The sequence below is a fragment of the Pithys albifrons genome, chromosome 15, assembly GCF_047495875.1.
Source record: "Pithys albifrons albifrons isolate INPA30051 chromosome 15, PitAlb_v1, whole genome shotgun sequence".
Taxonomy (NCBI): Eukaryota; Metazoa; Chordata; class Aves; order Passeriformes; family Thamnophilidae; genus Pithys; species Pithys albifrons.
In genome coordinates, this window is record NC_092472.1 from 3,487,057 (window position 1) to 3,513,607 (window position 26,551).

The 26,551-nt window shown below is 49.7% G+C and overlaps 1 protein-coding gene across 8 annotated transcripts in view; it reads right to left on the reverse strand.

Annotated features, from left to right (window-relative positions):
• LOC139678983 (protocadherin alpha-C2-like) overlaps window positions 1-26,551 on the reverse strand; it is a 181,445-nt gene that overhangs the window by 70,841 nt on the left and 84,053 nt on the right. Inside the window, exon 1 of one of the 8 annotated variants that reach the window (XM_071570307.1) lies at window positions 23,767-26,522. The exons of 6 other annotated variants lie outside the window; for them this stretch is intronic. In XM_071570307.1, coding sequence (XP_071426408.1) covers window positions 23,767-26,235 — 2,469 coding nt within the window. In that variant the 5' untranslated portion in view covers window positions 26,236-26,522. Of the gene's footprint in view, window positions 1-8,707; window positions 11,288-23,766; window positions 26,523-26,551 lie in introns of those variants that run through there. One more of the 8 variants, XM_071570308.1, reaches the window with a different exon arrangement.

A 26,551-nucleotide genomic window follows, 5' to 3' on the forward strand; every position in this document is an offset into this window, starting at 1 on the left:
GACTGGCTGGGGGAGGGTTGTTCCTGGCTCAGTGGGCCTATGATGCCTCAGACCACCTGTAGGTGGATGAGGCCAAGGGGTGGATCTGACTGTGAACACTATTTTAACCCCAGTGGGAAACTAGAGACTCCTGAAGAGAGGATGGTAACCCTATTGAAAGACATGAACCATCAGATAAGATAACCTGAGATGACCTGCTTTGTTTCCATCTGAAATATCTGCCCCATCCTAATGGACTCTTAGCCACATTATGGAGGGGTGGAAATCAGCCCTGAAAAAAATAAGTGTTTAAGCATGAGAACCTAAGATATGAGTGACATAATATGGTATGGAATAAGGGGTGGAGAATGTTATGGGTTCACCTAGGTGGGCCTAGATTTGGGCCCTGAAGTCTGGACTAGGCCGAAGCTGTCAGCTGACTTGAGCTGGGCTGAGCTAACAGCTGACCTCTTCTAGCCAGTAATTTTGTATTCCATACCACATTATGACATCATCTCCAGGGAAGGAGGAACCAGTGTGGGAGTGGTTAAGGCAGTGGCTTCTCAGCCTCCTCTTGGGAGGACACACGATGCTGTCCCAGGGGGCATGGAGAGGACCAGGCCCACCACTGGCTCACAGGGTATCTCAGGAAAGTAAAATGTGTTGTTCTGGCTCTCTCCTTTCTGCTTGGGTTTGTCTCCCTGGGGAATAAGCTTCTTCTTAAGTAATGTGTAGTTAGGACAGTAGAATTTGTGTGTTCGTTAAGAAGTTGAGGTGGGGAACTTGTTGTTGTAGACTTGTGTGAGTGTATATTTGTACTCTCTTCTAATTGTCTCTTTCTTTCTGTGAAAAATATATGTAGATTTAGTATAAATGCAGTTTGAAGTGTTTTTTTTTCTTTCCCCTCTCTTTTCCTCCCTTTCCCTGGTGTTAGGAGGGAGGCTTTTCTCTCTGTGCTTGGGGGGGTTGGCAGTTGCTTATCTCAAACCAAGACAGTTAATGGTGCGTTGGCCGGGAAACTCGGGAGCGACGGAGGACCTTGGCAGGTGTCCCAGAATCTTAGCAGGCTTCCCGGGAGGATTGTTGTAGAAACATAGATTGATAAGTGCTTTGTTTAAGTACATCCAGAACAGAAAATGTAAACAACACAACTCTCCCTTGCTGTTGAATGCTCGTTTTCACTGTTTCACTGTCTTTGTGAGTTCAAACAGCTCGACTGGTGCCTGCTGTGACTGTAGCCACTGCAGAAAAGAGAGGCCCATGAAAGCTGTTCGTGTGTGGCAAGACACGGCTGTTTGAGTTGAATCCCTGAGGACTCATCATGTGAATGCTGATGTGCCCAGGAGCTGATGAGGAGCATCTCACCTGGACTGGCATGGGGAGGAGGTGTTCCTGGCTTGATGGGCCCATCGTGCCTCAGGCCACCTGTAGGTGGATAAAGTCGAGGGGTGGATTTAACCGTGAACACTATTCTTAAGGTTATCCACAGTTGTGAAGCGTGCTTGCCATTGTGAGACCCCAGTGAACGAGGAAAAGAGGTGCTGCGGAGCCCCCTGCAGAGAACCCAACAGATGCGGCACCCAGAACCAGCGCCCGCAGTGCTGAGCGACCCGCAGGAGCCGGAGCTGTCACTGGCAGGGCTGCCACCAGGGCTGCGAGCGAGCCGGGGGAGGCTGCGAGCCGTGAGAGGCTGTGAGCTGTGAGAGGCCACGAGCCGTGAGAGGCTGTGAGCTGTGAGAGGCCACGAGCCATGAGAGGCCACGAGCCGTGAGAGGCTGTGAGCCATGAGAGGCTGCGAGCCATGAGAGGCCGCGAGCCGTGAGAGGCTGCAAGCCGAGCCAGGGCTGCAAGCGAGCCAGGGCTGGCGAGCCGCTGGGGCTGCTCCTGCCTCTGCTGCTTGCTTGTGCTGCTGTCGGGGCTGCTTCCGAGGCTGCCAAAGCTGTTAGGACTGCTGCTAAGGGGGATGGCTCACATGGTGAACTGTAGTACTTCTGTGTGACCGAGGAGAAAGACATGAAGAGAAGCCTGCGTAAGCTGTTGATGTGTGGTGGGACACTGCCGTTTGAGTTGAATCTTTGAAAACCCATCGTGTGAGTGTTGATGTGCCCAAGAGCCGAGCCAATGAAGAACATCACACCCTGGACTGGCTGGGGGAGGGTTGTTCCTGGCTCAGTGGGCCTATGATGCCTCAGACCACCTGTAGGTGGATGAGGCCAAGGGGTGGATCTGACTGTGAACACTATTTTAACCCCAGTGGGAAACTAGAGACTCCTGAAGAGAGGATGGTAACCCTATTGAAAGACATGAACCATCAGATAAGATAACCTGAGATGACCTGCTTTGTTTCCATCTGAAATATCTGCCCCATCCTAATGGACTCTTAGCCACATTATGGAGGGGTGGAAATCAGCCCTGAAAAAAATAAGTGTTTAAGCATGAGAACCTAAGATATGAGTGACATAATATGGTATGGAATAAGGGGTGGAGAATGTTATGGGTTCACCTAGGTGGGCCTAGATTTGGGCCCTGAAGTCTGGACTAGGCCGAAGCTGTCAGCTGACTTGAGCTGGGCTGAGCTAACAGCTGACCTCTTCTAGCCAGTAATTTTGTATTCCATACCACATTATGACATCATCTCCAGGGAAGGAGGAACCAGTGTGGGAGTGGTTAAGGCAGTGGCTTCTCAGCCTCCTCTTGGGAGGACACACGATGCTGTCCCAGGGGGCATGGAGAGGACCAGGCCCACCACTGGCTCACAGGGTATCTCAGGAAAGTAAAATGTGTTGTTCTGGCTCTCTCCTTTCTGCTTGGGTTTGTCTCCCTGGGGAATAAGCTTCTTCTTAAGTAATGTGTAGTTAGGACAGTAGAATTTGTGTGTTCGTTAAGAAGTTGAGGTGGGGAACTTGTTGTTGTAGACTTGTGTGAGTGTATATTTGTACTCTCTTCTAATTGTCTCTTTCTTTCTGTGAAAAATATATGTAGATTTAGTATAAATGCAGTTTGAAGTGTTTTTTTTTCTTTCCCCTCTCTTTTCCTCCCTTTCCCTGGTGTTAGGAGGGAGGCTTTTCTCTCTGTGCTTGGGGGGGTTGGCAGTTGCTTATCTCAAACCAAGACACAGTTTCTCTCTAATGGGACACAGAGGATGCAAAAGCCAATGGTACAAACACATGGCACACGTGGACCAATGATCCCCCTAGAGCCAACATCCCATCTTATGACAATTAATCTGTATTTTCCTCTATTTTCAGTGTCTTAAGACTGACTGACTATGCAACAAATTACTCCAAGGGAATGGAAATTACTGTCACCAAGGCAGAACCCAAATGCTGGGAGTTCAGCATCCTCAAATCCCCACCACCTGATTTCCATCACAGATTTCTAAATGAACTGATAAATAAAAGCAGAGAATTGAGGAGAATTTGGTTTGGCTTTTTTTTTTTAATAAAAACATGTCAAGTCTGGAGTAGAATAATCAGATTGAAGAAAAGCAACTGCAGAGACAGTAATTTAGAAAAGTAAAATCCAGCCTATGAGACTACAAGCCCATTACTCTGCCTGTTTGGATACAATTTTGGAGGTAGGAATAAAAGAGAAATGAAGGTACACTGAAAAGGAACAAAAGTACTCATAGATTTATTGAAGACAACTGTTTGCTAGACCGCTCTTCAATTCTCTTCAATATAATACAAACTGAAATTCATCTCATCTATTCAGATTGTACTGATTAGTCTGATTGAACTATGCTACACTGAAAAGTTTGATACACAAGAAGTCGGGCTATTCTAACAATATTTGTAGAAGACAATCATATGGCATCGTTCACTTCAAGATCTATACAACTGTCAGAGAAATGGATGACATCTAATAACCCAAAGTGCAGATTCACATAAAGTACTGCTTATATCAACTCATTTTGGTTATTTAATGCATTTAGTCTTCTGGTCTACAGACAGCACTGTCTAAACTCTTCTGACTAAGATGAACAGGGTGAGTTGCTCTCAGCAGGTGGCAATGACATTTTAACATCTAAGGCTCACACATCAAGGATTTAGGTGGGTGAATTTAGGCAGAAGAACCAACATCTTGGTTATTAACCATTCCCCATCCACTCTTATCGCAAAGAAGCTCTGCAACAATAATTACATGACTGATTAATCAATATATTACAACTACTGAGAAAATAATTGCCCTCCCAAGAAGTATCAGGTGATGCATTGCCTATCCCCTGGACCAGGAAGTATTTCTATCCATGCAGAAGGCACTTGGTCTGGCATATATATGAGTCTGGTGATATATTTGCAATATATATCCACCAAAAACCCCAGATGCTGAGAAGGAATATCAGTATAATTAGACAGTACAGAGTTGACCATAAGAAAAAAGACTGAAAGAGATTGAGTTGTTTAGCTTGGTCAGACAAAGCCTAAGAAAAGATGTTGTTGCTTTCTGAACTGTGGAGAAAGAAAAATGCAAAGAGGGAAAGAACTACTTATATTAAAAGGGAAATGCTGGCACAACACCAAATGCCTGCAAAGTCATAGCAAAGAACTGTTGGCAGGATGTCAGAATAGCATTTCAAAGCCTTAGAGAAATAACTTTCCAGTAGGAATAATGGGCACAGCTTAGTGAATTTTGCAATTAAAATTATTTGTTTTACAATTAACATATAAATCTTCAAATTTGAATATTTAAGATTAAATGGTGACGGACATACGGAAGGACTGGACTTGATCCAAATTGTGTTTCCCTGTTCTACATTTTCATTCAAGAATTACTCATATCTACCCTCCCTCAGCCCAGGTCACCATTCAACCTCATCCTTCCCTGCCCGTCATTGGCTTTGCCTTATGCTGCTCCACATACAGTGAGATTACTCTCCACATTCCCTTAAGGCCTTTGTCTCAACCTACAACGCCTGTCACTCTCCCTTCCACTACCTCTAAAAATAACACTCCAAGGCAGACATCAGACAACCAAAGTTTCAACCCAGGCATTTCCAGCCTTTCCAGGACTCAGTGTTCTTTTGCTGAACTTTGGAACTGCACCTTTCTTTGCAAAAGGTAATCGAAGTGGTCAAAAAGAGGGAAACCTACAGTAGTTTCGCTTATTGAATTTTCTTTGATATTGGCTCCTTCTAGGATTTTTTTGGCCTAATCCCAAGAATAACTTCTTTAGCCAAGAAATTTTTCTAAAAACTGAATTCTTAAAATGTGAGCATAAGACTGCTAGTTCTAGGCAGGTTTTTATCATCACAGACAGGAAAAATTGGAAAGGTGCTTCACTCTTACTTTCTTATGGGAGCACTTTCCCATCAGGATGAGATGCAGGGAGGGCTTATACACATGTGTGGCCTCCACTTGTGAGAGGAATTCAGTGATGCTTATCCTGCAGCAGTTTAGCCTAGATTGCCTGCCCCTGTCTCAATGTAAGTGTATCCATTTTTGTCACTGGAAATGCATGTCACATTGACAAAAATGGATACACTTACATTACAGTTTCATGAGAAATACTCTTCATTGCAAGGTTTGAGTCTATTTTTAGACACAACCTAAATATTGAATGTCAAGTCACAGAGAGGTTACTGTGTTCTGAATGTAGAAATATCTTACAGGCCTTTGGTGTAACACAATGGGCAACACAAGCACACAAAAGGGCTGTAGCAACCCATGGCTACATCACAAACCCAGAAATAAGTCAGTGAACCACTGCTTATTTTAGTAACCACTAATGCCTTTGGGTCTGACACATCCCACCAGCATATCCTGCTTTTCATTTATCTGCCATTTATGCCATGTTGCAGAAAGGCACAGCAAAATACTGAAAGAGATACAATTACAGTTTACTCTACTGCTGTTTTGGCCATACATAGAGCTTTTTTTAGCTCTAACCCAAATAGAAAATATAAAAGAAAAAATGGGTTTTCTGGGTCTGCATAAGTAAAAATCACCCAAGCCTGTCATTTCATTTAGTAGCAAAGCAAGAAAAGAATAAAGAAGTTCTCCTAAATTCTGAAAATATGTCTAATATCTGGAATTCCAATTAACTCTTGATATATGTAGACCTTTTTCTATCCCACATGAACTAAAAACTGTGATCATCTCCTCAATTTAAAAAAAAACTCAAAAAATCAGGTATATTTAAATTCTGAGAAAAGTGTACTTTTTTAATACTTTCCAGTGCTTTGAATTATAACTATGAAGTTGCTATTTTTAAATAGTTGTCTTTTAAATGTTTGTTGCTTTCTTTTTGTTACATTTATATTCTTAGAGAGCAACACAATTATCTATCTCCTCAAAATCTCAAAGGGTCACATAGGTTTATATGTTTAACCCCAGATGAATCAGCCTGAAAGCATTTACAGATAACATTTAGACAACATCCCAAATTAATTAGTAAATATGCATATGTAGTTAATTCTCTAGCTGGAATGCCATTGGAATGACCAGCACTAAATTAATAATAATAACCACCATGATTCTGGTCTTAAGGGTAGACGGGTTTCCACAGTTTCTGCCTTTGCTCCCCTACTCAACTCAATTAACTTTGGACTTTCCATGGGCTGCATCTATGGTTTCCCATCTCCTGAGTATTACCAGCCAAGGAAATAAAATTGTCAAAGGTGACATCTGGGTTTCATTTCACCCACTACCAGTAGCTCCTTAAATGATGTCTTCTGTTACAAGTTTTAAAAGTCACCTGAATGACTGTGACAGAGTGAGATGTAATGAGAGACATTTGAGTTGTTCTAACTATGGAGATCAGGGATACTTTTGCATTTTTATTATAATTCAGTTCTTTAATGTGTTCATAACCTGAGTTTCCAGATCTTGTTCAACAGGAACAAGGAAATGAGTTGTCCTAGATTTTTTTACTTTATGGATACATAAATCTCATAATTGTTCTAAATGTTTTGCAATTATGAACTACTCTCCAGGCAAGGTTACACCCCTAAGACACCATCAAGATTTTTGCAGACACCTTCTGAATTAAGAGATTGCCTAAAAAGTTTTTAACTCCCTGTTACAAGGGTTCTAATTCAGACTTTTTTGAGATTCTCAAAATGGTCAATGATATCCCCAAAGTGCATCAATGCATTAGGAATAGATTCTTCTTTACACACAACTGTTGTTTTCTTGAACTCTACAATTTCTTACTGAATTGTACCAATTCTCCTCCTTTTGCAAGATTTAGGTATTCCACACACCCCTCTTTGCAAAGTGAAAAACTCACAATATGTGCAACCCTCTGCTGCTACAGAGAACAGAACTTTAAACTGATTATGATTGTGATTAAACGTGAGGTAAACCATCATGTGCCACTCAAATAACAAATATTTGACAAAACATCTTTCCTTGACAGTAGGATTTATGTTGAAAAGGTTTTAGAAAAAAAGTGGGAGGGATGGGGGAAAAAATTAAACCCACAAACATATTTCACCTTGTCAACAGATAAATAAGGAAAGGTGAGATAAACTAATTGGAACCTTTTTTAGATGAGAAAAACTGACAAAAATGCACAACTTGGAAATTTAAGCGCCATAAAACAAAGCATTGTGTAGTTGAATATGTATTTGATTATACAAAGAAGTTACTGAACCTACCCTTACATCCCTTCAAAAAGGGACAGGGCATTTACATACACATAAAGGTACATTAAATATTTCAAATGTGGAAATAAACGTAACCATTACAGACTTAGGACTAGCTCTAATAACTGTAAACTAGCTTAAAAACAACGGCATGAAGCAGATCATACCATGTCTCTCTAACCTGGGTTCTTACATTTTTCTTAGAAACTTCTGCAGTAGCTCTTACCAGACAGAGTACTGGCATGGACAGAGCCAACAGGACCAAGTTACTGTTATGCACACTAAGGAATTTGACAGTCTGCAGTCAAAACCTCTCAAAACTTCACAAAAAATGCACAGATGATTCACAGCACCTATTAAAAATACATATAAGAAAACTGAGTCTTGGACAAGTGATGCAGCAGCACCCAGCAGATGAGGCCTGCAGACATATCCCACCTTGTAGCCCTACACTGTGATCGCACTAAGATATTTTCTCCTGCAAAGTCACTCATCACATTACAAAGAAGAAACCAGCTTGGTCAGAAGCTCAGAAGGAAATTAATTTAGATTCACAAAACCTATGGATTGCTTGGAAAGAGAGATGAGGACTACAAACCACATTTCCTAAAAAGGTGCTAGAACTCCTTCTCTTCCACTTCAGACTTACCCTGGGCATTTTAAACCAACATGTTGGCTCAGCAAACTACTCTCTCTCAATGAAAAACTCTCAGGAATGTGGAGAGGATAATAAAAAAATTATTAAAGAAATACAATCACAGGCTCTACAGAGTGTAGCTTAGAACCACTCATGGATTAGAAACTTACACATGGACTCTTATAATGCCCCTACCTAGCTCTCTGAAGACAATGGTTTGGCTTGCAAGGCATTTAGTTTTCACTTACATCATCTTCAGTTATAGCTAAAGGCCCTTAATGTTTGTAGGTGGGTAAAAAAAATCTTTTTTTCATCCCATGACCATATTTCAAAGAGATACTTGGCTTTAGAAAATATGTAAAAGAATCAGAAATTTCCTCCAGGTGTCACAAACTCACACCTCTTTTCCTGCAAATACCCTCAGTCTACTCTTCACTGAACATCCCAGTGCAGACACAAGGCCACGTGCTTGGGAGAAAAAAACAAAAGGCAGAAGTACTTACCACGAGGACAGCACTCAACCGGTCACTTTGGACCTGCTGCACTTGGATGCAAGGTCCCGGCACTTGTAACCTTGAACCACTGGGAGCATTCCCAGCATCACCATTTGGGATGCTGCTATTACTGGGCCCAAGACCTACAGATGCCCTGTACAAGTAGGTGTGAGTCAGTTTACCCACACCAGTGACCTCCAGCATGTCCGGTGAGAGGTGGGAGCTGGGAAGCATGTGCACACTATAGCAATATTTTTTATAATCATCAGCTGGGCAGCAACAGCCACCACAGCAGCAAGTCCGGCAGTGGCAGAGCCGCACAATGGCAAGAAAGAGGAGGAATATTGCAAAGATGAACGAGACACAGGCAAGGGAAATGATCAAGTAGATGTTTGTAGCATTGAGTAGTGGCGGTCGTTCCCCGCTGTCATCAAAGTCTGGCAGTTTCTGGGGCAGGGTGTCAGCCAGCAGGATGCCCACTGTCACAGTAGAGGAGAGCGGTGGATCCCCGTGGTCCTGCACCACCACGACAACCTTGTGCTTGAGAAAGTCGGTGGAGCGCATGGAGCGCGTGGTGCGCAGCTCACCAGTGTGTGGGGACAACTGAAACAGGGTAGAGTCAGAGGCATGGACCAGGTGATAGGAAAGCCAGGCGTTCTGCGCGTTGTCCTCATCATCTGCCACCACTTTGGTCACCAGGTAGTCCTCATCAGCCAGGCGAGGCACAACTTCTACAGCTACTGAGCCATTCTGGCTGGTGGGGTACAGGATAGCTGGGGCGTTGTCATTCTGGTCTGAGATGTAAACATTCACTGTTATGGCAGCACTCAAGGCTGGTGACCCATTATCCTTAGCTTCCACTTGGAAATAGAAGCTTCTAAGCTGCTCAAAGTCAAAGGCACGTTTTGCATAGATGCTCCCATTGGCCAAGTTCACATACAAAAAGCTGGTCAGGGCACTGCCTGCAACTGTAGAATTCCTGAGGATGTAAGAGACCCGTCCATTCTCCCCTATATCAGGGTCAGATGCCGAGACCTGGTAGATAAAAGCACCAAGTGGATTGTTCTCCTCCACAAACACTTCAAATGCGTCAGCACTGAAGACAGGAGGGTTATCATTCACGTCAGAAATCTGCACCCAAACAGTCTTCTGAGTGGTGATGGGTGGAGAACCCAAGTCTGTGGCAGTAATGGTGATGTTGTACTCACTGATCAGTTCTCGGTCCAGAAGCTCACTGGTGACAAGGCTGTAGTAATTTTGAAGGGAAGGCTTTAACTGGAAGGGAAGGTTATCGGGGATCTGGCAGGTTACTTTCCCATTCTCCCCAGGGTCCTTATCCAAAATACTCAGCAGAGCTATCACCGTGCCAGGAACAGCATCCTCAGGAATGGGACTGGAAAGGGATGTAATTGTAATCTCTGGGCCATGATTGTTCACATCAGCGATTTCCACCAGCAGCTTAGCTGTGCTGGACATGCCAAATGCCCCGTTATCCCTTGCCTCAATAAGCATCTCGAGAAGGGGTCTCTGAACAGCTAAAACGCCATTGACTGTCACCTCCCCAGTGTGTGGGTCAATTAAGAACATTCGCTGTAAGTCAGCAGAAGTCGTATTGCTAAATGAATACCTGATCTCTCCATTTGGACCTTCATCCAAGTCTGTGGCGTGCACTTGGACTACCAAAGTCCCACTGGGGGAGTTTTCCAAGATACTCGCCCTGTAGACCGAGTGCTCAAATTCTGGTGCATTGTCATTGGTATCCAGCACAGTCACAACAACTGGGACATCACCAGACTTTGGAGGATTCCCACCATCTTTGGCTGTAAGCACAAGTCTGTGAGTGGCTTGCTGCTCCCTGTCTAAGGCTTTCTTCAGCACCAATTCAGGATATTTACTCCCGTCCCCACGTATCTGCATTTCCAAATGGAAATGTTCATCAGGGCTCAGAGTATAATTCTGGACACTGTTAGCACCTTCATCAAGGTCTTGGGCATTGGGGAGTGTAAACCGTGCCCCAGGTGACAGGAACTCAGGCACGCTTATGTGATATTCACTTAAGGGAAAGCTGGGGGAGTTGTCATTTATGTCCAAGACTTTAAATTCCATCCTATAAAGCTCTAGAGGGTTTTCTAACACGAGTTCATAATTCAGGAGACAGACAGACTTTAATTCACAAAGCTGCTCTCTGTCTATGGGCTCGTTAACAGACAAAGCCCCCGTGCTGGCATTTATATTAAAATATTGCTTACTTGAGCTGGTGATCATGCGAAATTTCCGAGCTGAAAGTGTAGCTGCATCTATTCCTAAATCCTTCGCTATGTTCCCAACAGACGCTCCACGCTCTGTTTCCTCGGCGATGGAATACACTATTTGCCCGTCCGCCGTGCAGCAAATAAGGCAGAAGACCATTAAATAGCCCCGCATGCTTCCTCCCCTGGCTCAGCTCCCCGCAGACCGGCACAGCAGGAACATAATCCAGAATTTCAGCAAACAGCCGCAAGTTCCCGGCGCGGAGCGAATGAGCGCCGGGGCGCGCCGGCGGCAAGGCGAGAAGTTCTCTGCAGGCGCGGGAGGCTCCGCGGCGGCTCCGCTCCCTCCCCCCGCCCCGCCGTGCCGCCGGCTGCCGTGCGGGGAGAGGCGGCAGCTCCGCAGCGCTGCGCCCGCCGCCGCCGCTCGCTGTGCCCGGCGCGGCGGCCCCGCGCGGTTCTTAGACGGGCAGCGGCGGCGGCGCCACCCAGAGGCCGCGGCGACACCTGCGCCACCGGGGGAGGGGGCTGCGCTCCCTCCGCCGCCGCTGTCCCGCCGGCCGGCGGCTGTTTCTCCACCCCCTCCTCATCTTTCCCCTCTTTTTTAACGCCCCGACGGAGATGGGGGTGGGGAAGAGTGGGAGGGTGGTCCGCGCCCCGAGTCCGCGTCACGGATGTGTGTCCGTGAAGAGATGCAGAGCAGACCCCCCGTCCTCCCTCCCTCCGGTCCTTGCGGGAGAGGCAGCGAGAGGGTGCGCTGCCGCGCGCTGTCAGAGTACCGCGGTGAAAGGGAAAGGCGGATGAGAAGTGACAGGCATCGGCTAAACATGGGTCAACACAGTCCAGGCACGCTCCGGCTGAGCACAACATTTCCCAGAGGGGTTTTAAGAACACAATTAAAGGAGGCAGTCGACTCTACCCCTGTTAAACTTTAGGGAAGAGGGAAAGGGGGAAAAAAAAAAGAAAAAGCCTCTTTCCTGCTTCACCTTCTGGACAAGGTAAATTAACACAGATTGTTGGAGGGAAGGTTCTCTGTTTTGTCAGATCACCCCCAGCCACAGACGAGTTCCCATCCAGCCCACCAAAGCAGGAGGGGATGGCTGCAGGAGGGGAAAATATAAGGCTGCAGCAGTACAATTACTTGTAAAGAAATAAATATTGGTGCCAGAGAGATCTTGTATTTAGGACATGCCCAGGAATTGCAGGGAAAGATGAGCTGATCCAACACAGAGACTGCGGATCATTAAGTGGGGGGGCATCATAGGTCTCTGCTCCCCTGACATTCTGCATGCAGGGAACAGTTACAAACCTCTCCTCAAAGCAGGTGGGAAAGGACAGAAAGTATTTCAAAATACTCTCCTGGAAAACCTCCCTGGAATTATTTTCAGCAGCAGTTTATACATATGGGCCCCAAGCCCTGGCAGCACCTCCAGTCTCCTCTGTTTCCAGCTTTCTTCTGATCAAGCAAAAGCAAGAGTCTATAAATGTGTGACAAGGACAGATTTTAACCCCTGTCACATTCATGGTGTTTCTTTATGCAGTTAAGAATTTCCGGGCAAGTGAAACAGAACACTTCAATTATACATAGTATCAGAGCCTTTGAAAGCAGGAGAAAATCTGGAGCACAGCCAAAAGTTGTACATTAAATAAAAAAAAATCAATACATCTGTTTGCATCTTCAGAACACAGCAAAAACCTCAGTCAGGTTCCCAACCTGCCTACACTGAAGCAGGTGCCCAGCAAACTGCCTGTGGATGTTATGATTTTTTAACTCCAGGAGGTTCTGGTAGTACCTGAATATTGCATTTTTTTCCTACTGCACTGATGCTACAACACCCCTTGGGGAACGGTGGAGCAGAGGGGAAAGAAGGAGCAAGGTGCTGAGAGCAGGAGCTGTAGAGCTGCTGTGCATCCACAGAGGGCATAAATTTGTTCAATAAACCATTCACACAGTATATAATGTAAGTATTCATGGTATGCTGTTTACCCACTATTTTTTTCTTTATTGCTAACTGCAGAAATCCTCAATTCCCACCTAGTCACCACAGAATTGTCATTCAGACTCCCCTCACTCCAAATCTGCCCTAGATTACTCTTCTGCCAAGATATGATGTCTTCTACAATACCTGAAAGTTGTTGGGTTTACCACTCTGTAGCGATTTGCACAGTCACTATAAACACCTTGAACCAATGTAATAACACCTATTAAAGCCACAGAAAAGATTGATGTATTTCCCTTAATATTGGCTTACAGCAAGAACAAATCCATCTGTCCAGCAGGGCCAGGACAGCCACATATTGATATTCAGGTGCACACACAAGTCAAACACACAGCCTGTACTTACCCAACTGCGACTGGGTTTACAATGAAGAAACCTAATAATTTTAGGCTCAACATCCTCCTTTTGGACAGATAAACCCTCTGAAAGGCAGACAAGCTGCTGCTATGCATACTGGTGCCCGAAGTACCAGCAGTGCTAGCAGAAACTGATTAATGAATGGCCAAAACCAAAGTAATATCATATTTTCCTTCTTCTAAGATGTGCTCACCTTTTGAGGAGTATCTGGCAGCCTACAATGGCATTAGTCTTAATTTCATTAATTTACTATTCATTAAGCATGAAATAAATTCTTCATCTTTCTGCTGCATCTCTAATTTCACAGTATTGCCCAGTGCTGTTTACAGGGCTCTAGGGAAACCTGCCTTCAATTCGCTTTTTTGGTTTTAACAACATTTTAAAAGCTTACCACCCTGCTTTAGTATTTTGCCATGCCTTGTCTTCTTGTCCTTTTCCACTCTGGACAGCCATATGTCAGGCAGCTTCATTCACTAGAACACATGTATTGCCTGAACCATCTCAACACCCAGATCCTACCACAACCTCCTTCCCAATCCAGCACGGATGGGTGCCTGATCCACACACCACTCAGGTAGACAGCTTTGGATCACAGTCAAGAACCAGTGCTTAGTAACAATAAATATCCTGGACCAGTTACATCACAGAAACTCCTGCCATGAAGGGAGTAACACTGTTGTGCCACGGGGGCAGAATCCAGCCTTGCCCTCTGTGCAAAGCCACTGCTCTGCTCGACAGAGTCTCAGGGATGTTCCTCCCTACTTATTTGTTCCTTCCCTTCCACATCCAGCTGATCTGATGCTCTCAAAGGTGCCTTTACATTCAGTTTCTCTATTCACACTCTTTTTTGGGCTGCCTTTCCACCTAACTCTTCTTTTCAAGGTCTCCAATCTCAAAGGGCTCCTCTCCACCTCAAGTCACTCAACCTAATCACAATCTTTTGTTGTATTAATGTATTAAGTTGCATTAAACAACTTTAATGTAGACGTTACTCTTGTAATTACAATGGATAATGTAAGTACTCCTTCAAACCCCTCATTTTTGATCTCACATGTACCTTCTTTTTGTCATATCCAAACATTCCCTATTCCTTTTCCTCAGCTTGACCCATTCTTAAAGGCAGTTTGACATGGCTCACTAAGGAATTCAACTTTTTGTGATCCCAAGAGCATGGTCCGGGATCTCTGAGGTCTCACTCACTGCTACATGACCCTCATCATGTCTCACTCCCCGAGGTGTTCACAGAGCTCTTCCTCCACCCGACAAGTAGTTGCAGTGCTGCACTTTCAGCGTCTCAGAGCCCTGAACATCCCTTACATTCTCTTTCTCCCTCCCCATCTCACATTTTCAGCCACTCCTCCCCTTTTCCTGCAAGACGTCACTAGCCCTGCCGTGCACGCTGCGCTCAGAACTACGGTGGCTGCCAGAAGAAACTGTTAATCCAGCAAAAGCAAAAATCTAAAGGTGAAGAGTAAAACCAGGTTACATCAGGGCTGTGGAGCGAACAGCTACACCACACGAGGGGACACTCGTGGTTAAACATCATCATTTCATCAGCAATGATTTTAAGGCGTTGTGTCTTCGACTGAGGTTTGCAGGAAACGTCCTGCTCGGTAGCAGGGCTGAGAAAATCCCAGGGGTTACCATTGGTGCTAAATTAGTACACTGGGCTTCAGCTGAAGACTGCAGAAAAGGCTGAATCTGTCCGGAGGAGCAGACGGAGCGACAGCCTTTGCAGTTTCTCCTCCGAGGGGAGCTGACGGCCGCAGCAGCTGTGGCTGGACCTACCGGCAGCCCCAGCCCTCATCTCCGCCTGGAAGGCGCATAGGAAGAGCTCACACAGCGATGGAAGCCCCACAGTAAATAGGGTCTGCCTACCGATCGAAGACGAGCAGAGCTATTCCTCGGACCAAGCCCAAACTGCCAGGGCGGAGCCACCAACGGAGGTGAAGGGACCCCGCTACCGCTTTTCACATGGGGACAGACACCAGAGGAAGGACGAGGGTACCTCGGCGACCCGAAACACCGGGCTTCTCCTGCTCTGGAGGTGTGGCAGGCAGTCCACGCTGTCGCCCGTGGGAGTCCCCCCTGCCCCCTAGGGCTCCCTCTCAGCCCGGCACTTCTCCCTGCAGACGGGACAAACAGAACTGCCGGCAGCATCACCAGGCTGATCCGCTCTTTTCCCGGCAGTTCCGAGTCCCTCTACGCCAAGGCAGGCTGTGTCTGCTGGCAGAGGAGCAAGAGATGTCAGGATGCCCTTCAGAAAGCTCCGTGGGGACAGGGCGACCGGAGGTGACTTTTAGCCATCAGGAGGCTGAGATAACAGTCTCGTACGCAGAGGATTTCTAGAATTCAGCGAACCCTACGAAAATCCTCATTACATATAACAAGGAACACAAATTAGGATTGACAATGTGCTATTCAGTATCTTGCAGGCAAAACCTCGTCTCTTTAACGCGAGGGTACAGATCGGTCTATTGACTCCCAGTCAGAGACCCCTGGACTTGGCGGCAGATGCCAGCAAGGAAGAGACCAGTCCTACTCATGCGGTAGAACCCCTTCGAGCCAAGCAGCAGCGTCTGTAACAACTCCTCCGGCAGCCGTGCCGAGCATTTCTCTGTCTGTAAAATCTCCAGTTCTGAGGCTGCAAAACAACCTTCGGCCACCACGGCGGTGCGAGCGCTGCAGCCGGCTGCTGCTCCTCCGCCTCTCCCGCTTACCGGAGCCGCCCGCGGAAGCGCTCGGCAGCGCTCCCGGCTGCAAACCCTGCCTCGGCTGCCAGGATTGCGTTGAGTCTAGTAACATAACTGTTAATCAGCATCACTCTCCAAAACAACGTGCGGCGAGAAGAGCCTGGTTTTGCAGCTGAAGACAGCGCTGCGCAAAAATGGCATCGTTTATTCAAAGGTACTGATGGATATTCCAGAGTCTTCTCTCAAGGACTTCTGCCCAGACTATGCCACGAAGTAAAAGCATCCACGAGCCGTTTCTAAAGTTAAGATTGCGTTCTATTTCTAAAAGAAGTACTAAAATATTTCCTGACAATGTGCGCCTATAATAAATGCCGAGATCTTCAATTCATTAGTGCAAAACCCAAGAGGAACCGAACGGAAGTCAAATCCTCCCCTGTCCCAAAAGATCAGCATGGAGAGACTCCACATCACTCTTAATCATAACCCGAGGAAACAAGACGCTTCCCACACCCATGAGCAAATGTTTTTTCTGCATCCTCTTCTACAGAATTAGTTAAATCTGCTTATAAACTTATCTACAAGTTTTTCCTTTAGAAGATAGCTCTTTTCTGGTTCTGCCTTTCATCTCATCCATGTGAAAAAAGAAAGTGACAGTTCTACAGTGCTGGGATAAACCTTGCTACTCACAAGTGAAGATAGTTGTAAAATCCGTATTTATTTTCTAACACTGAACAAGAAACGCTAAACATGATCCTAACGGATCATCTCAAAAAGTGTTTTGAAGCTTGTATAGATGTGAAAAGATGATTCAGTACCATCAGTACATGGACAAGATCAGTATCAAATACGTGTTCCTTTCTTTTTATGTTCTACTGCTGGGACAACCAAAAATTTTCAACCTACCATCCCTGGATTATTCAACACTACACATAGAAACTCTCCACCAAAATTTTCCCTTAGCCACTCTTCCTGCCTCTCCCCACTCGCACCGAATTTGGACTGTACTTGCCACAGCAGGTTTCAGGGGTGGATATGGGAGAAGAGACGCCGCATCACTACAAAAGACTGGGATCGGGTCGTGGGGAGAGGCCAGGGAGCACCCTCTCATTCAAAGAGTTCTCGGGTTTTGCATAGAGCAGCCTTATTTCTTTCCTCTCCACCATCCCCCATTTTCGCCGGATTTGCAGACAGAAAAGTACTCACGACCTCGACCAACATTTCTTTCACTCACTCCACTCCCGTATTTGCCACCTCGTGTACTTCAGTTCCTTAAGAGTGCAGAAAACAATCAACCAGGGAGCTTCTGAATAAAAAAGCTCACGAGCGAGTCGAGGCGCATGTGAAACAATATTCATCAAAACAAGAGTAACCACAATTGATACAAAACCGCTACAGTCAGCGTGAGGGAGCTACCAAACTCCTTGGCACCTCCTGTGAGTTCTCACAGGTTAAAAGAAGTTAAAAATAGGGAAACAAAACCACCGCGGCAGTTCGATACAAATTGTGGGTAAAAAAATATTTCAACAAACGTGATTAAAGATAACGCCCGATGAGAGATTAAAAAAAAGGGGGGTAAAAGAAGACCTGAAACTTTTGAGTGGCATTCAGGTAATGAAGCAATAACATTTCAAAAGGCAAACACGCATATCTAACCTGGATCAGGATGCCTAAATCCAACAGTACGACAAAACTAAGACTTTGTTATAAAACCATTATCACAGAAAAGCTGTTTTAATACATCGAGGATCCACGAAAAGTGTCAGGTAAACAGAACACCTCAACAGAGAGAAACTAAAATACAAGATTTCCAAGACACTTACCACACTTCCAGCAAGAGGGCAGAGCGCCGGCCCCGTTCCAGCAGAACCGTTTTCTGCAGCGGGGCCGGGTGGCGGCGGGAAGTTGGGGCTAAAAACCATCAGGTCGCTCTTGCCAGCGCCGTCCGCCACGCACAGGCTCCGGCTGTGACGCTGCGAGTACGACCAGCTGCCCACTTCGCTGGCGCACACGAGCGTCGTGGGCCCGGGCCCCGCCAGCACGGCCGCCCGCGGCGCCCAACGCGACGCCCCGTACAGCACCACGGCCAGCAGGAAGAGGCTCGACACGGCGCAGATCGCCACCACCAGCCACACGTTGGTCGACGCCGTCGCCCCAGACCCGCTCTCCCCGCCCACCGCCGAGCGCGCCACCAGCGACGACGAACCCGAGCCCGCCGCCAGCGCCGCCTCGGCGCCCTCCACCAGCGACACGCTCAGCGTGGCCGTGGCCGAGCGCGCCGGCTCACCGTGGTCCCGCACCACGATCACCAGCCTCTGGCGCGGCCCGTCCGCCTCCTCCAGCGCCCGCGCCGTGCTCACCTCGCCGCTGTACAGCCCCACGCGGAACGGGCTCTTGCCCCGCGGCTCCAACAGCTCGTAGCGCAGCCACGCGTTGTAGCCCGAGTCTGCGTCCACCGCGCGGATCTTCGCCACCACCTGCCCCGCCGGCGCCCCCCACGCCGCCCACGCCCACAGCGTCGCCGACCCCAAGTCCGATGACGCTTCCAGCGACACAGCCCCGGGCTCCGGACCGCCGCCCGCCGCCGGCAGCAGCGCCGGCGCGTTGTCGTTCTCGTCCAGCACGAACAGCTGCACCGTCGCGTTGCCGCACAGCGGCGGCTCCCCCGCGTCCACCGCACGCACCTCGAACTGCAGCACCTGCAGCTCCTCGTAGTCCAGCGACTGCAGCGCCCACACACGACCGCTCTCCGCGTCCACCGACACGTAGCTCGACGCCGGACGCCACACGCTGCCACCGCCCCCCACAGACGACGAGCCCGCCGCCCCGCCCACGCCGCCCTCCGCCACCGAGTAGCTCACGCGTCCGTTGCCCGCCTCGTCCGGGTCCCGCGCCCACAGCCGCGCCAACTCCGCGCCCGCCGCGTTGTTCTCCCGCGCCAGCACCGTGTACACCGCCTGCGAGAACGCCGGCGCGTTGTCGTTCACGTCCGACACCGGCACCCGCACCCCGCGACTCGCACGCAGCGCCGGCGACCCGCCGTCCTCCGCACGCACCTCCACCTCGTACTCTGACACCCGTTCCCGGTCCAGAGCCTCCCGCAGCACCAGCGAGTACGACCCCGCGAACGTCGCCTCCAGACCGAAAGGCCCCGATGGCCACACCCAGCACCGCACTCGCCCGTTCGCCCCCGAGTCCCGGTCCGACACGCTCAGCAGGGCCACCACCGTCCCCACCGACGCGTCCTCGGGCACCGGCACTGAGAGCGACGTCACCCACACCTCTGGCGCATTGTCGTTCACGTCCAGCACCTCCACCACCACCTTGCAGTGACCCGACAGCGGGGGGGAGCCTCTGTCTCTTGCTTCAACCGTGATCTCGTAACTGTCCATTTCTTCATAGTCTAACTCGCGTTGAAGTCTGATTTCCCCTTTGTTTTCGTCGAGAGTGAACATTTCTTTAACTTCTGTACTGACATGTCTACTAAAAAAATATACAATATCGCTATTGAGCCCTTCATCTGGATCAGTGGCACTAACCGTGATTAACAGAGTTCCGAGTTCTGAACCCTCTAAGACTTTAACTTTATAGACAGACTGGTTGAACTGGGGCGCGTTGTCATTCGCGTCCAGCACCGAGATCACCAGCTCCATCGTTCCTGTCAGAGAGGGACGGCCTCCGTCACTTGCCGTCAACACCAACCGGTGCACCGGCATTGTCTCGCGATCCAGAGATTTCGTTAATATAAGACCCAAAGACGTGCTCTGGTCATTATTTCCCTGTTGATCAAGACTAAAGTGCTCGCTGGGGCTGAGGGTATAGGAGAGCTGAGCATTCACTCCGATGTCTGCATCCGACGCGCCCTCCAGAGGGAATCGAGACCCCGGCAGTGTCGCCAATTCCGCGATGTTAAGGGTTTCTTCGTTTACACGGAAGGTGGGAGCATTGTCGTTGATGTCGGTGACCTCCAACTCCACGTGGAAGACGCGCAGCGGCCGCTCCACCAGCACCTCCAGCCGCAGCGCGCACGGCGCGCTCTTGCCGCACAACTCCTCCCGGTCCAGCCGCGAGCTCACCACCAGCGCCCCGCTCGCCCCGCTCACCTCCACGCCCGCCCGCCGGCCCTGCGCCACCAGCCGCAGCCGCCGCGTCTCCGCCTCGCCCGCCTCCAGACCCAGGTCCTGCGCCAGTCGACCCACCACCGTGCCGGCCTTGGCTTCCTCCGGCACCGAGTACCGCACCTGCCCGCCGCACAGCGCCCATGCCGCCTGCAGCACCAGCACCCGTAACACCGCACACACACACGCGCCCATCGCAGCCGCCGCCGGCCCCTTCTCGAGCCCTGCAACGCGCTCCGCCGCCCCTCAGACGGCCCCCTTAAGGTCTCCCTATCATGAACGGGATGCCGCTCCACTCTCCCGGTGCCGCGCCCGGACCGGTTCGCCGCATCCTTCCTCCCGCTTACGGCACCGTGACAGCGGCTCGGGGAGGAGTTGCCGCCTTCCTGCGTCTCGCGGCGCCTTCGCGGCCGACAGCGGCACCTGGTGTCTGATCGCCGCTCCTTCCGCAAGCATCCTCCTGCTGCCCGCCCTCGCTGCCGCTGCTGCTCCGAGCGGGGACCGACCGGCCGTGGCTCCGCCCTCTCGGCCGCCGAGCTCCGCGATTTCCATTCTGAACAGTTCCCTTCCTTCACAATGATAAGAGTTGGTTCTTCTCTTCTCCTCCTCCTCCTTTTCTCCTTTTCTCTTCTTTTTCTCTTCTCCTTCCTAAAGGTACTTTGATATGTAGACTTGACAAAATGTACATATAATTACATGCCTATATTAACCCAGGCATCACACCTAGGAAGATCTTCACTGAACAAAGCCCACCTCACTTCTGGTCTCATGACTTTATCTTCCCTATGCATTGCTGAAGAAGTGTAACTCAATTTCCTTGTTTACATTTTGCTCTTGAAGATATTCCAGCTGTTTTCTCTACAGAAGACTGCATCCTCGTTCTTCCATCTATAGAAAGTACTCAGGTCTTCAGAAGACATGGATTCACTTGGAATTTATTTGGATCTATTGCAGAGACGCTAAAAACAAATGGAAATTGCTTACCTTTTCGTGGCTTTGTGATAGAGATGTAGCTGAACTATTCCACACACTCTCCTCGGTTATCATATAGCAAATGATAGAGTGAGACCATCCTATTACAAAAAAAACCCCATCCATGTCTGTCCATAATAGAATGGGTTTGCCTTTTGAAGTATAGGTCCAACACAATAAACCATCACTGCATACAAATTGCAAAGACTTTCAACTGCATCGGTGACTCCCTAACTCTGTATGTCAGTCTGAGCACAACCCACAAAGCAGAAACCCCCTCGGACGGGTGAAATACCTCGGGGAAGCTGAGCTCTCCCATCTTTATGTGTCCCAGTAAAGAATTTTCTGTGAGTTTTATCCCCCACTTTTAACTGCACAATGAAGAACAAGTTCTTTGTTATCTTTTTAGGCAGGTAGGCACTCATTGTACAGCAAAACAGTGTGCCCATTACTGATTCAGATGAGCTGCTGAAGGACATAGGACAGTCATCCAGCTATGACATAATTGAAGATAACACAATAGGGTTTCACCACTGTTCTGGCAAGGTGCAGTTCATCTTAAGACAGGTTCCCAGGGTCCCACTTCACCCACTAACATAAATACCTCAGGGCGTTTTCTCCACACACCTACAGACACATTCTGCTACTCTTCCCCACAGCCTGGGCAGTAACACGAAACAGATGATTTCATTCACTAGTGAGTTCTTGATTCTACCACAGAAGAATCAATGATGCAACAGGATGTAAAAAAAAAAGGCACAAAAAATACAACCAAAAAAACCACAAAAGCCCATTTTTAATCGCACCTGTTGTTATTGTAACAGTTGTTTTGATTTATTTCTAGCTCTCCATTGTTTGGGCTGTGTTCAAAGATCACTTTTCAAAATTTCAGAGAAGCAGGGCTGAAAGAGCAAACAGGTTTTGTCCAGCTACTCAAATCCCTGTTGTATTGTCAGCATTTCTGTATCCGTTTCTATGAAGGCAGAAACAAATGTAGCCTGAAGCCTCATAGCATTAACTCGGGGTAAAACTCATCTTAAGAGACTACAAGACAGTGAACCACAGCGATGGCAAGAGGCACAAATCCTGAAATCAAAGAGCACAATTTGGCAACACTGCCCTCACTTACAACTGCAGACACATCTCCTGAGAAAGACAAGATAAGCCACACTGTCTGGGGGGGGAATCGGGAGTTTCAGGTGGCATCCCAGTTTATAATCACATGATCATCATAAGGCGCACACACACACAATAAGACCAAAAATCATAGTTTATTTTTTAAAAATATTCTCAAGGAAGGGAAAAATAAACCAACATAAAATAAGCACAATGAAATTCATTTCAAACCCCCTAACATACAAAAAAAAAAAAAAAGGAAGAAGAGAGAAATACAAAGCCTACAAATGCAGAATACATGGAACCATCCAAGTCAGAAATCAAGCTGAGATGTTTCTACAAATAAATCAATACACCGAAACCAAGTCCTCCAGCAACACATCTTGCCTGAAAGAGTCCTATGGCTGCACATTTTTAACATCTACCTTCATTCATGTTTTTCAGCCACTAAGCACTTTGTATTAGGAAGCACATTTAAATCATAACTTAGAAAGGGAGAAATGTGAAATGTTTCTGTCTTTGCCATGTCCATAGCAGTTCTGTAGTACTTCACAAACTAATATATGCCACGCAAGTTGCATAGCCAAGAACTTTGCACAATTTCCCTTTCAGAGGTGAATCAAAAAGGAGTATAGACTTCTGATTACGAAAAGAGTGGAAAGGAGCATTTCGTGGCAGCCAAGACCAAGAAATTTATTAGAACTGCCTACCTGTAAGACGGGAAAATGGAGGCAAATGAAGATACTCCAGAAAAGTTGAAAGAAGGCTGAAAGAGACACTTAGAGTCGTGATTAACGACACAGATAGCAGAAAATACGGACCTGTTAATATCACCAAAAAAAAGGTAAACACTGCAGAGATCTTTGCAAGGCATAAAAATCCAAAAGACTTTCAACTCCGTCATACCAGCAAGATGTTGGGCAGAGATCTTTACCAGGAAATGTTCTTTTAATAATTCATCAAGAGATCTCAAAGTGTCATGAACTGTGATGTATCAAAGATAAGAGGAGCTATCGTCCTATGGAGCACAGTTACAATACTGGTCTGGAGATAAGAACTGCAGAAGACCTAAGCAGAAAAATGGCAAAAGATTTTCAGTGTAGAGGACAACAAAACTACGCACACGAAAAAAGTGATGTGGCTTCGACAAAGCCTGTGCCTTCTGAAATAATAATTAAATGTTCTGAAATTACATATTTGATGTAGAGAAGAAAGTGACGTGGATAGATCGATTATCCATGCCAAACAAAAAGGAGTTATGAGATGATACAAGACAAAACCGGATTTCATAGAACCTTGCAGAAGTACAAAGTACACCAAGATTTGAGTATATTTTCTAGCACACCTCCTTAAAACGGTAAGAAGAGAAAACCATAGGGACATAAATAACCTACAGTGGAGTAACGGAATACACACGATGAAGACGAAGGATAATGCAACCTGCAGTCAGAGGGTAAAGGGCCCCCAACAACCCACCGCCGGCACAGCCGAGGGCAGAGCTCGGTTACCAGCAGATCCTGCACAGGGTGGGGAGAAAACGGGTAGAGAGGTCGAGGAAGGGACACTGACCGTATCCAGACCAGTTGGCTCCGGCTGCGTGTCCTTCGCCGCGGAACCGGGAGGCAGCGGGAAGTTGGGGCTGAAAACCATCAGATCGCTCTTGCCGGCGCCATCCGCCACGCACAGGCTCCGGCTGTGGCGCTGCGAGTACGACCAGCTGCCCACTTCGCTGGCGCACACGAGCGTCGTGGGCCCGGGCCCCGCCAGCACGGCCGCCCGCGGCGCCCAACGCGACGCCCCGTACAGCACCACGGCCAGCAGGAAGAGGCTCGACACGGCGCAGATCGCCACCACCAGCCACACGTTGGTCGACGCCGTCGCCCCAGACCCGCTCTCCCCGCCCACCGCCGAGCGCGCCACCAGCGACGACGAACCCGAGCCCGCCGTCAGCGCCGCCTCGGCGCCCTCCACCAGCGACACGCTCAGCGTGGCCGTGGCCGAGCGCGCCGGCTCGCCGTGGTCCCGAACCACGATCACCAGCCTCTGGCGCGGCCCGTCCGTCTCCTCCAGCGCCCGCGCCGTGCTCACCTCGCCGCTGTACAGCCCCACGCGGAACGGGCTCTTGCCCCGCGGCTCCCACAGCTCGTAGCGCAGCCACGCGTTGTAGCCCGAGTCTGCGTCCACCGCGCGGATCTTCGCCACCACCTGCCCCGCCGGCGCCCCCCACGCCGCCCACGCCCACAGCGTCCCCGACCCCAAGTCCGATGACGCCTCCAGCGACATAGCCCCGGACTCCGGACCGCCGCCTGCCACCGGCAGAAGCGCCGGCGCGTTGTCGTTCTCGTCCAGCACGAACAGCTGCACCGTCGCGTTGCCGCACAGAGGCGGCTCCCCCGCGTCCACCGCACGCACCTCGAACTGCAGCACCTGCAGCTCCTCGTAGTCCAGCGACTGCAGCGCCCACACACGACCGCTCTCCGCGTCCACCGACACGTAGCTCGACGCCGGACGCCACACGCTGCCACCGCCCCCCACAGACGACGAGCCCGCCGCCCCGCCCACGCCGCCCTCCGCCACCGAGTAGCTCACGCGCCCGTTGCCCGCCTCGTCCGGGTCCCGCGCCCACAGCCGCGCCAGCTCCGCGCCCGCCGCGTTGTTCTCCCGCGCCAGCACCGTGTACACCGCCTGCGAGAACGCCGGCGCATTGTCGTTCACGTCCGACACGGGCACCCGCACCCCGCGACTCGCACGCAGCGCCGGCGACCCGCCGTCCTCCGCACGCACCTCCACCTCGTACTCCGACACCCGCTCTCGGTCCAGCGCCTCCCGCAGCACCAGCGAGTACGACCCCGCGAATGTCGCCTCCAGACCGAAAGGCCCCGATGGCCACACCCAGCACCGCACCCGCCCGTTCGCCCCCGAGTCCCGGTCCGACACGCTCAGCAGGGCCACCACCGTCCCCACCGACGCGTCCTCGGGCACCGGCACCGAGAGTGATGTCACCCACACCTCTGGCGCATTGTCGTTCACATCCAGCACCTCCAGCACCAACTTGCAGTGACCCGACAGAGGGGGCGTCCCTTGGTCTCTCGCTTCAATACGAAAATCAAATATACTGACTTCTTCGAAGTCCAGGGCGCTCGTGAGGTGAATCTCCCCCGTGTTCGGATTAACAGAAATTACATTTCTTCCACTGGGTGGAATGAAGTTTGTTACAGTATAGGTCATTTTACTATTGCTTCCTACATCGGGATCCGTGGCATTCACCTGCCCCACCAGCGTGCCCTCTAATGCGCTCTCCAGCAGCTGCACTTTATACACTGATTGGTTGAACTTGGGGGCGTTGTCGTTCGCGTCCAGCACCAAGATCACGAGCTCCATCGTCCCTGTCAGAGATGGTCGGCCCCCGTCACTCGCTGTCAGCACCAACCGGTGCACCGGCATCGTTTCTCGGTCCAGAGATTTCATTAAAACGAGTTCAGGTTCAATATTTCGCTCATTCGATTTTTGTATATCCAGAGAGAAATGCTCGCTGGGGCTAAGTGTATAGGACAGCTGCGCATTCGCTCCAATATCTGCATCCGATGCGCCCTCCAGAGGGAAACGAGAACCCACCAGCGATGATTCCGCGATGCTGAGGTTTTTCCGGGCGGCGGGGAAGACGGGGGCATTGTCGTTGATGTCGGTGACCTCCAGCTCCACGTGGAAGACGCGCAGCGGCCGCTCCACCAGCACCTCCAGCCGCAGCGCGCACGGCGCGCTCTTGCCGCACAGCTCCTCCCGGTCCAGCCGCGAGCTCACCACCAGCGCCCCGCTCGCCCCGCTCACCTCCACGCTCGCACGCCGGCCCTGCGCCACCAGCCGCAGCCGCCGCGCCTCCGCCTCGCCCGCCTCCAGACCCAGGTCCTGCGCCAGCCGGCCCACCACCGTGCCGGGCTTGGCTTCCTCCGGCACCGAGTACCGCACCTGCCCGCCGCACAGCGCCCACGCCGCCTGCAGCACCAGCACCCTCAGCACCGGACACACACACTCGACCATCGCCGCCACCGCCTTCGGCCCCCGCACGGGCCCCGCACGGCTCCCGCCGCCGCCCGCACACCCCGGCTGCGCTGCCCGGTCCGCGCCGCCCCCCCGGCGCTCTCACAGCCGGGCTCTCCGCCGCACCGGCGCGGAGCCGCCCACACGCCGAGCCGCCGTTCCTGAGCCTGCAGCGACACCGTGCGCTGCTCCGCCGCCTCACACGCTCCCCTCCGTCACTGGCATCTCCTCCGCTGTCTCTTCTGTCCTTCCTTCTTTTTCATTTTATTCTGTGGATTTTTTTATTTTGCTGTCTTCTTTACCTCTTCCGATAGTT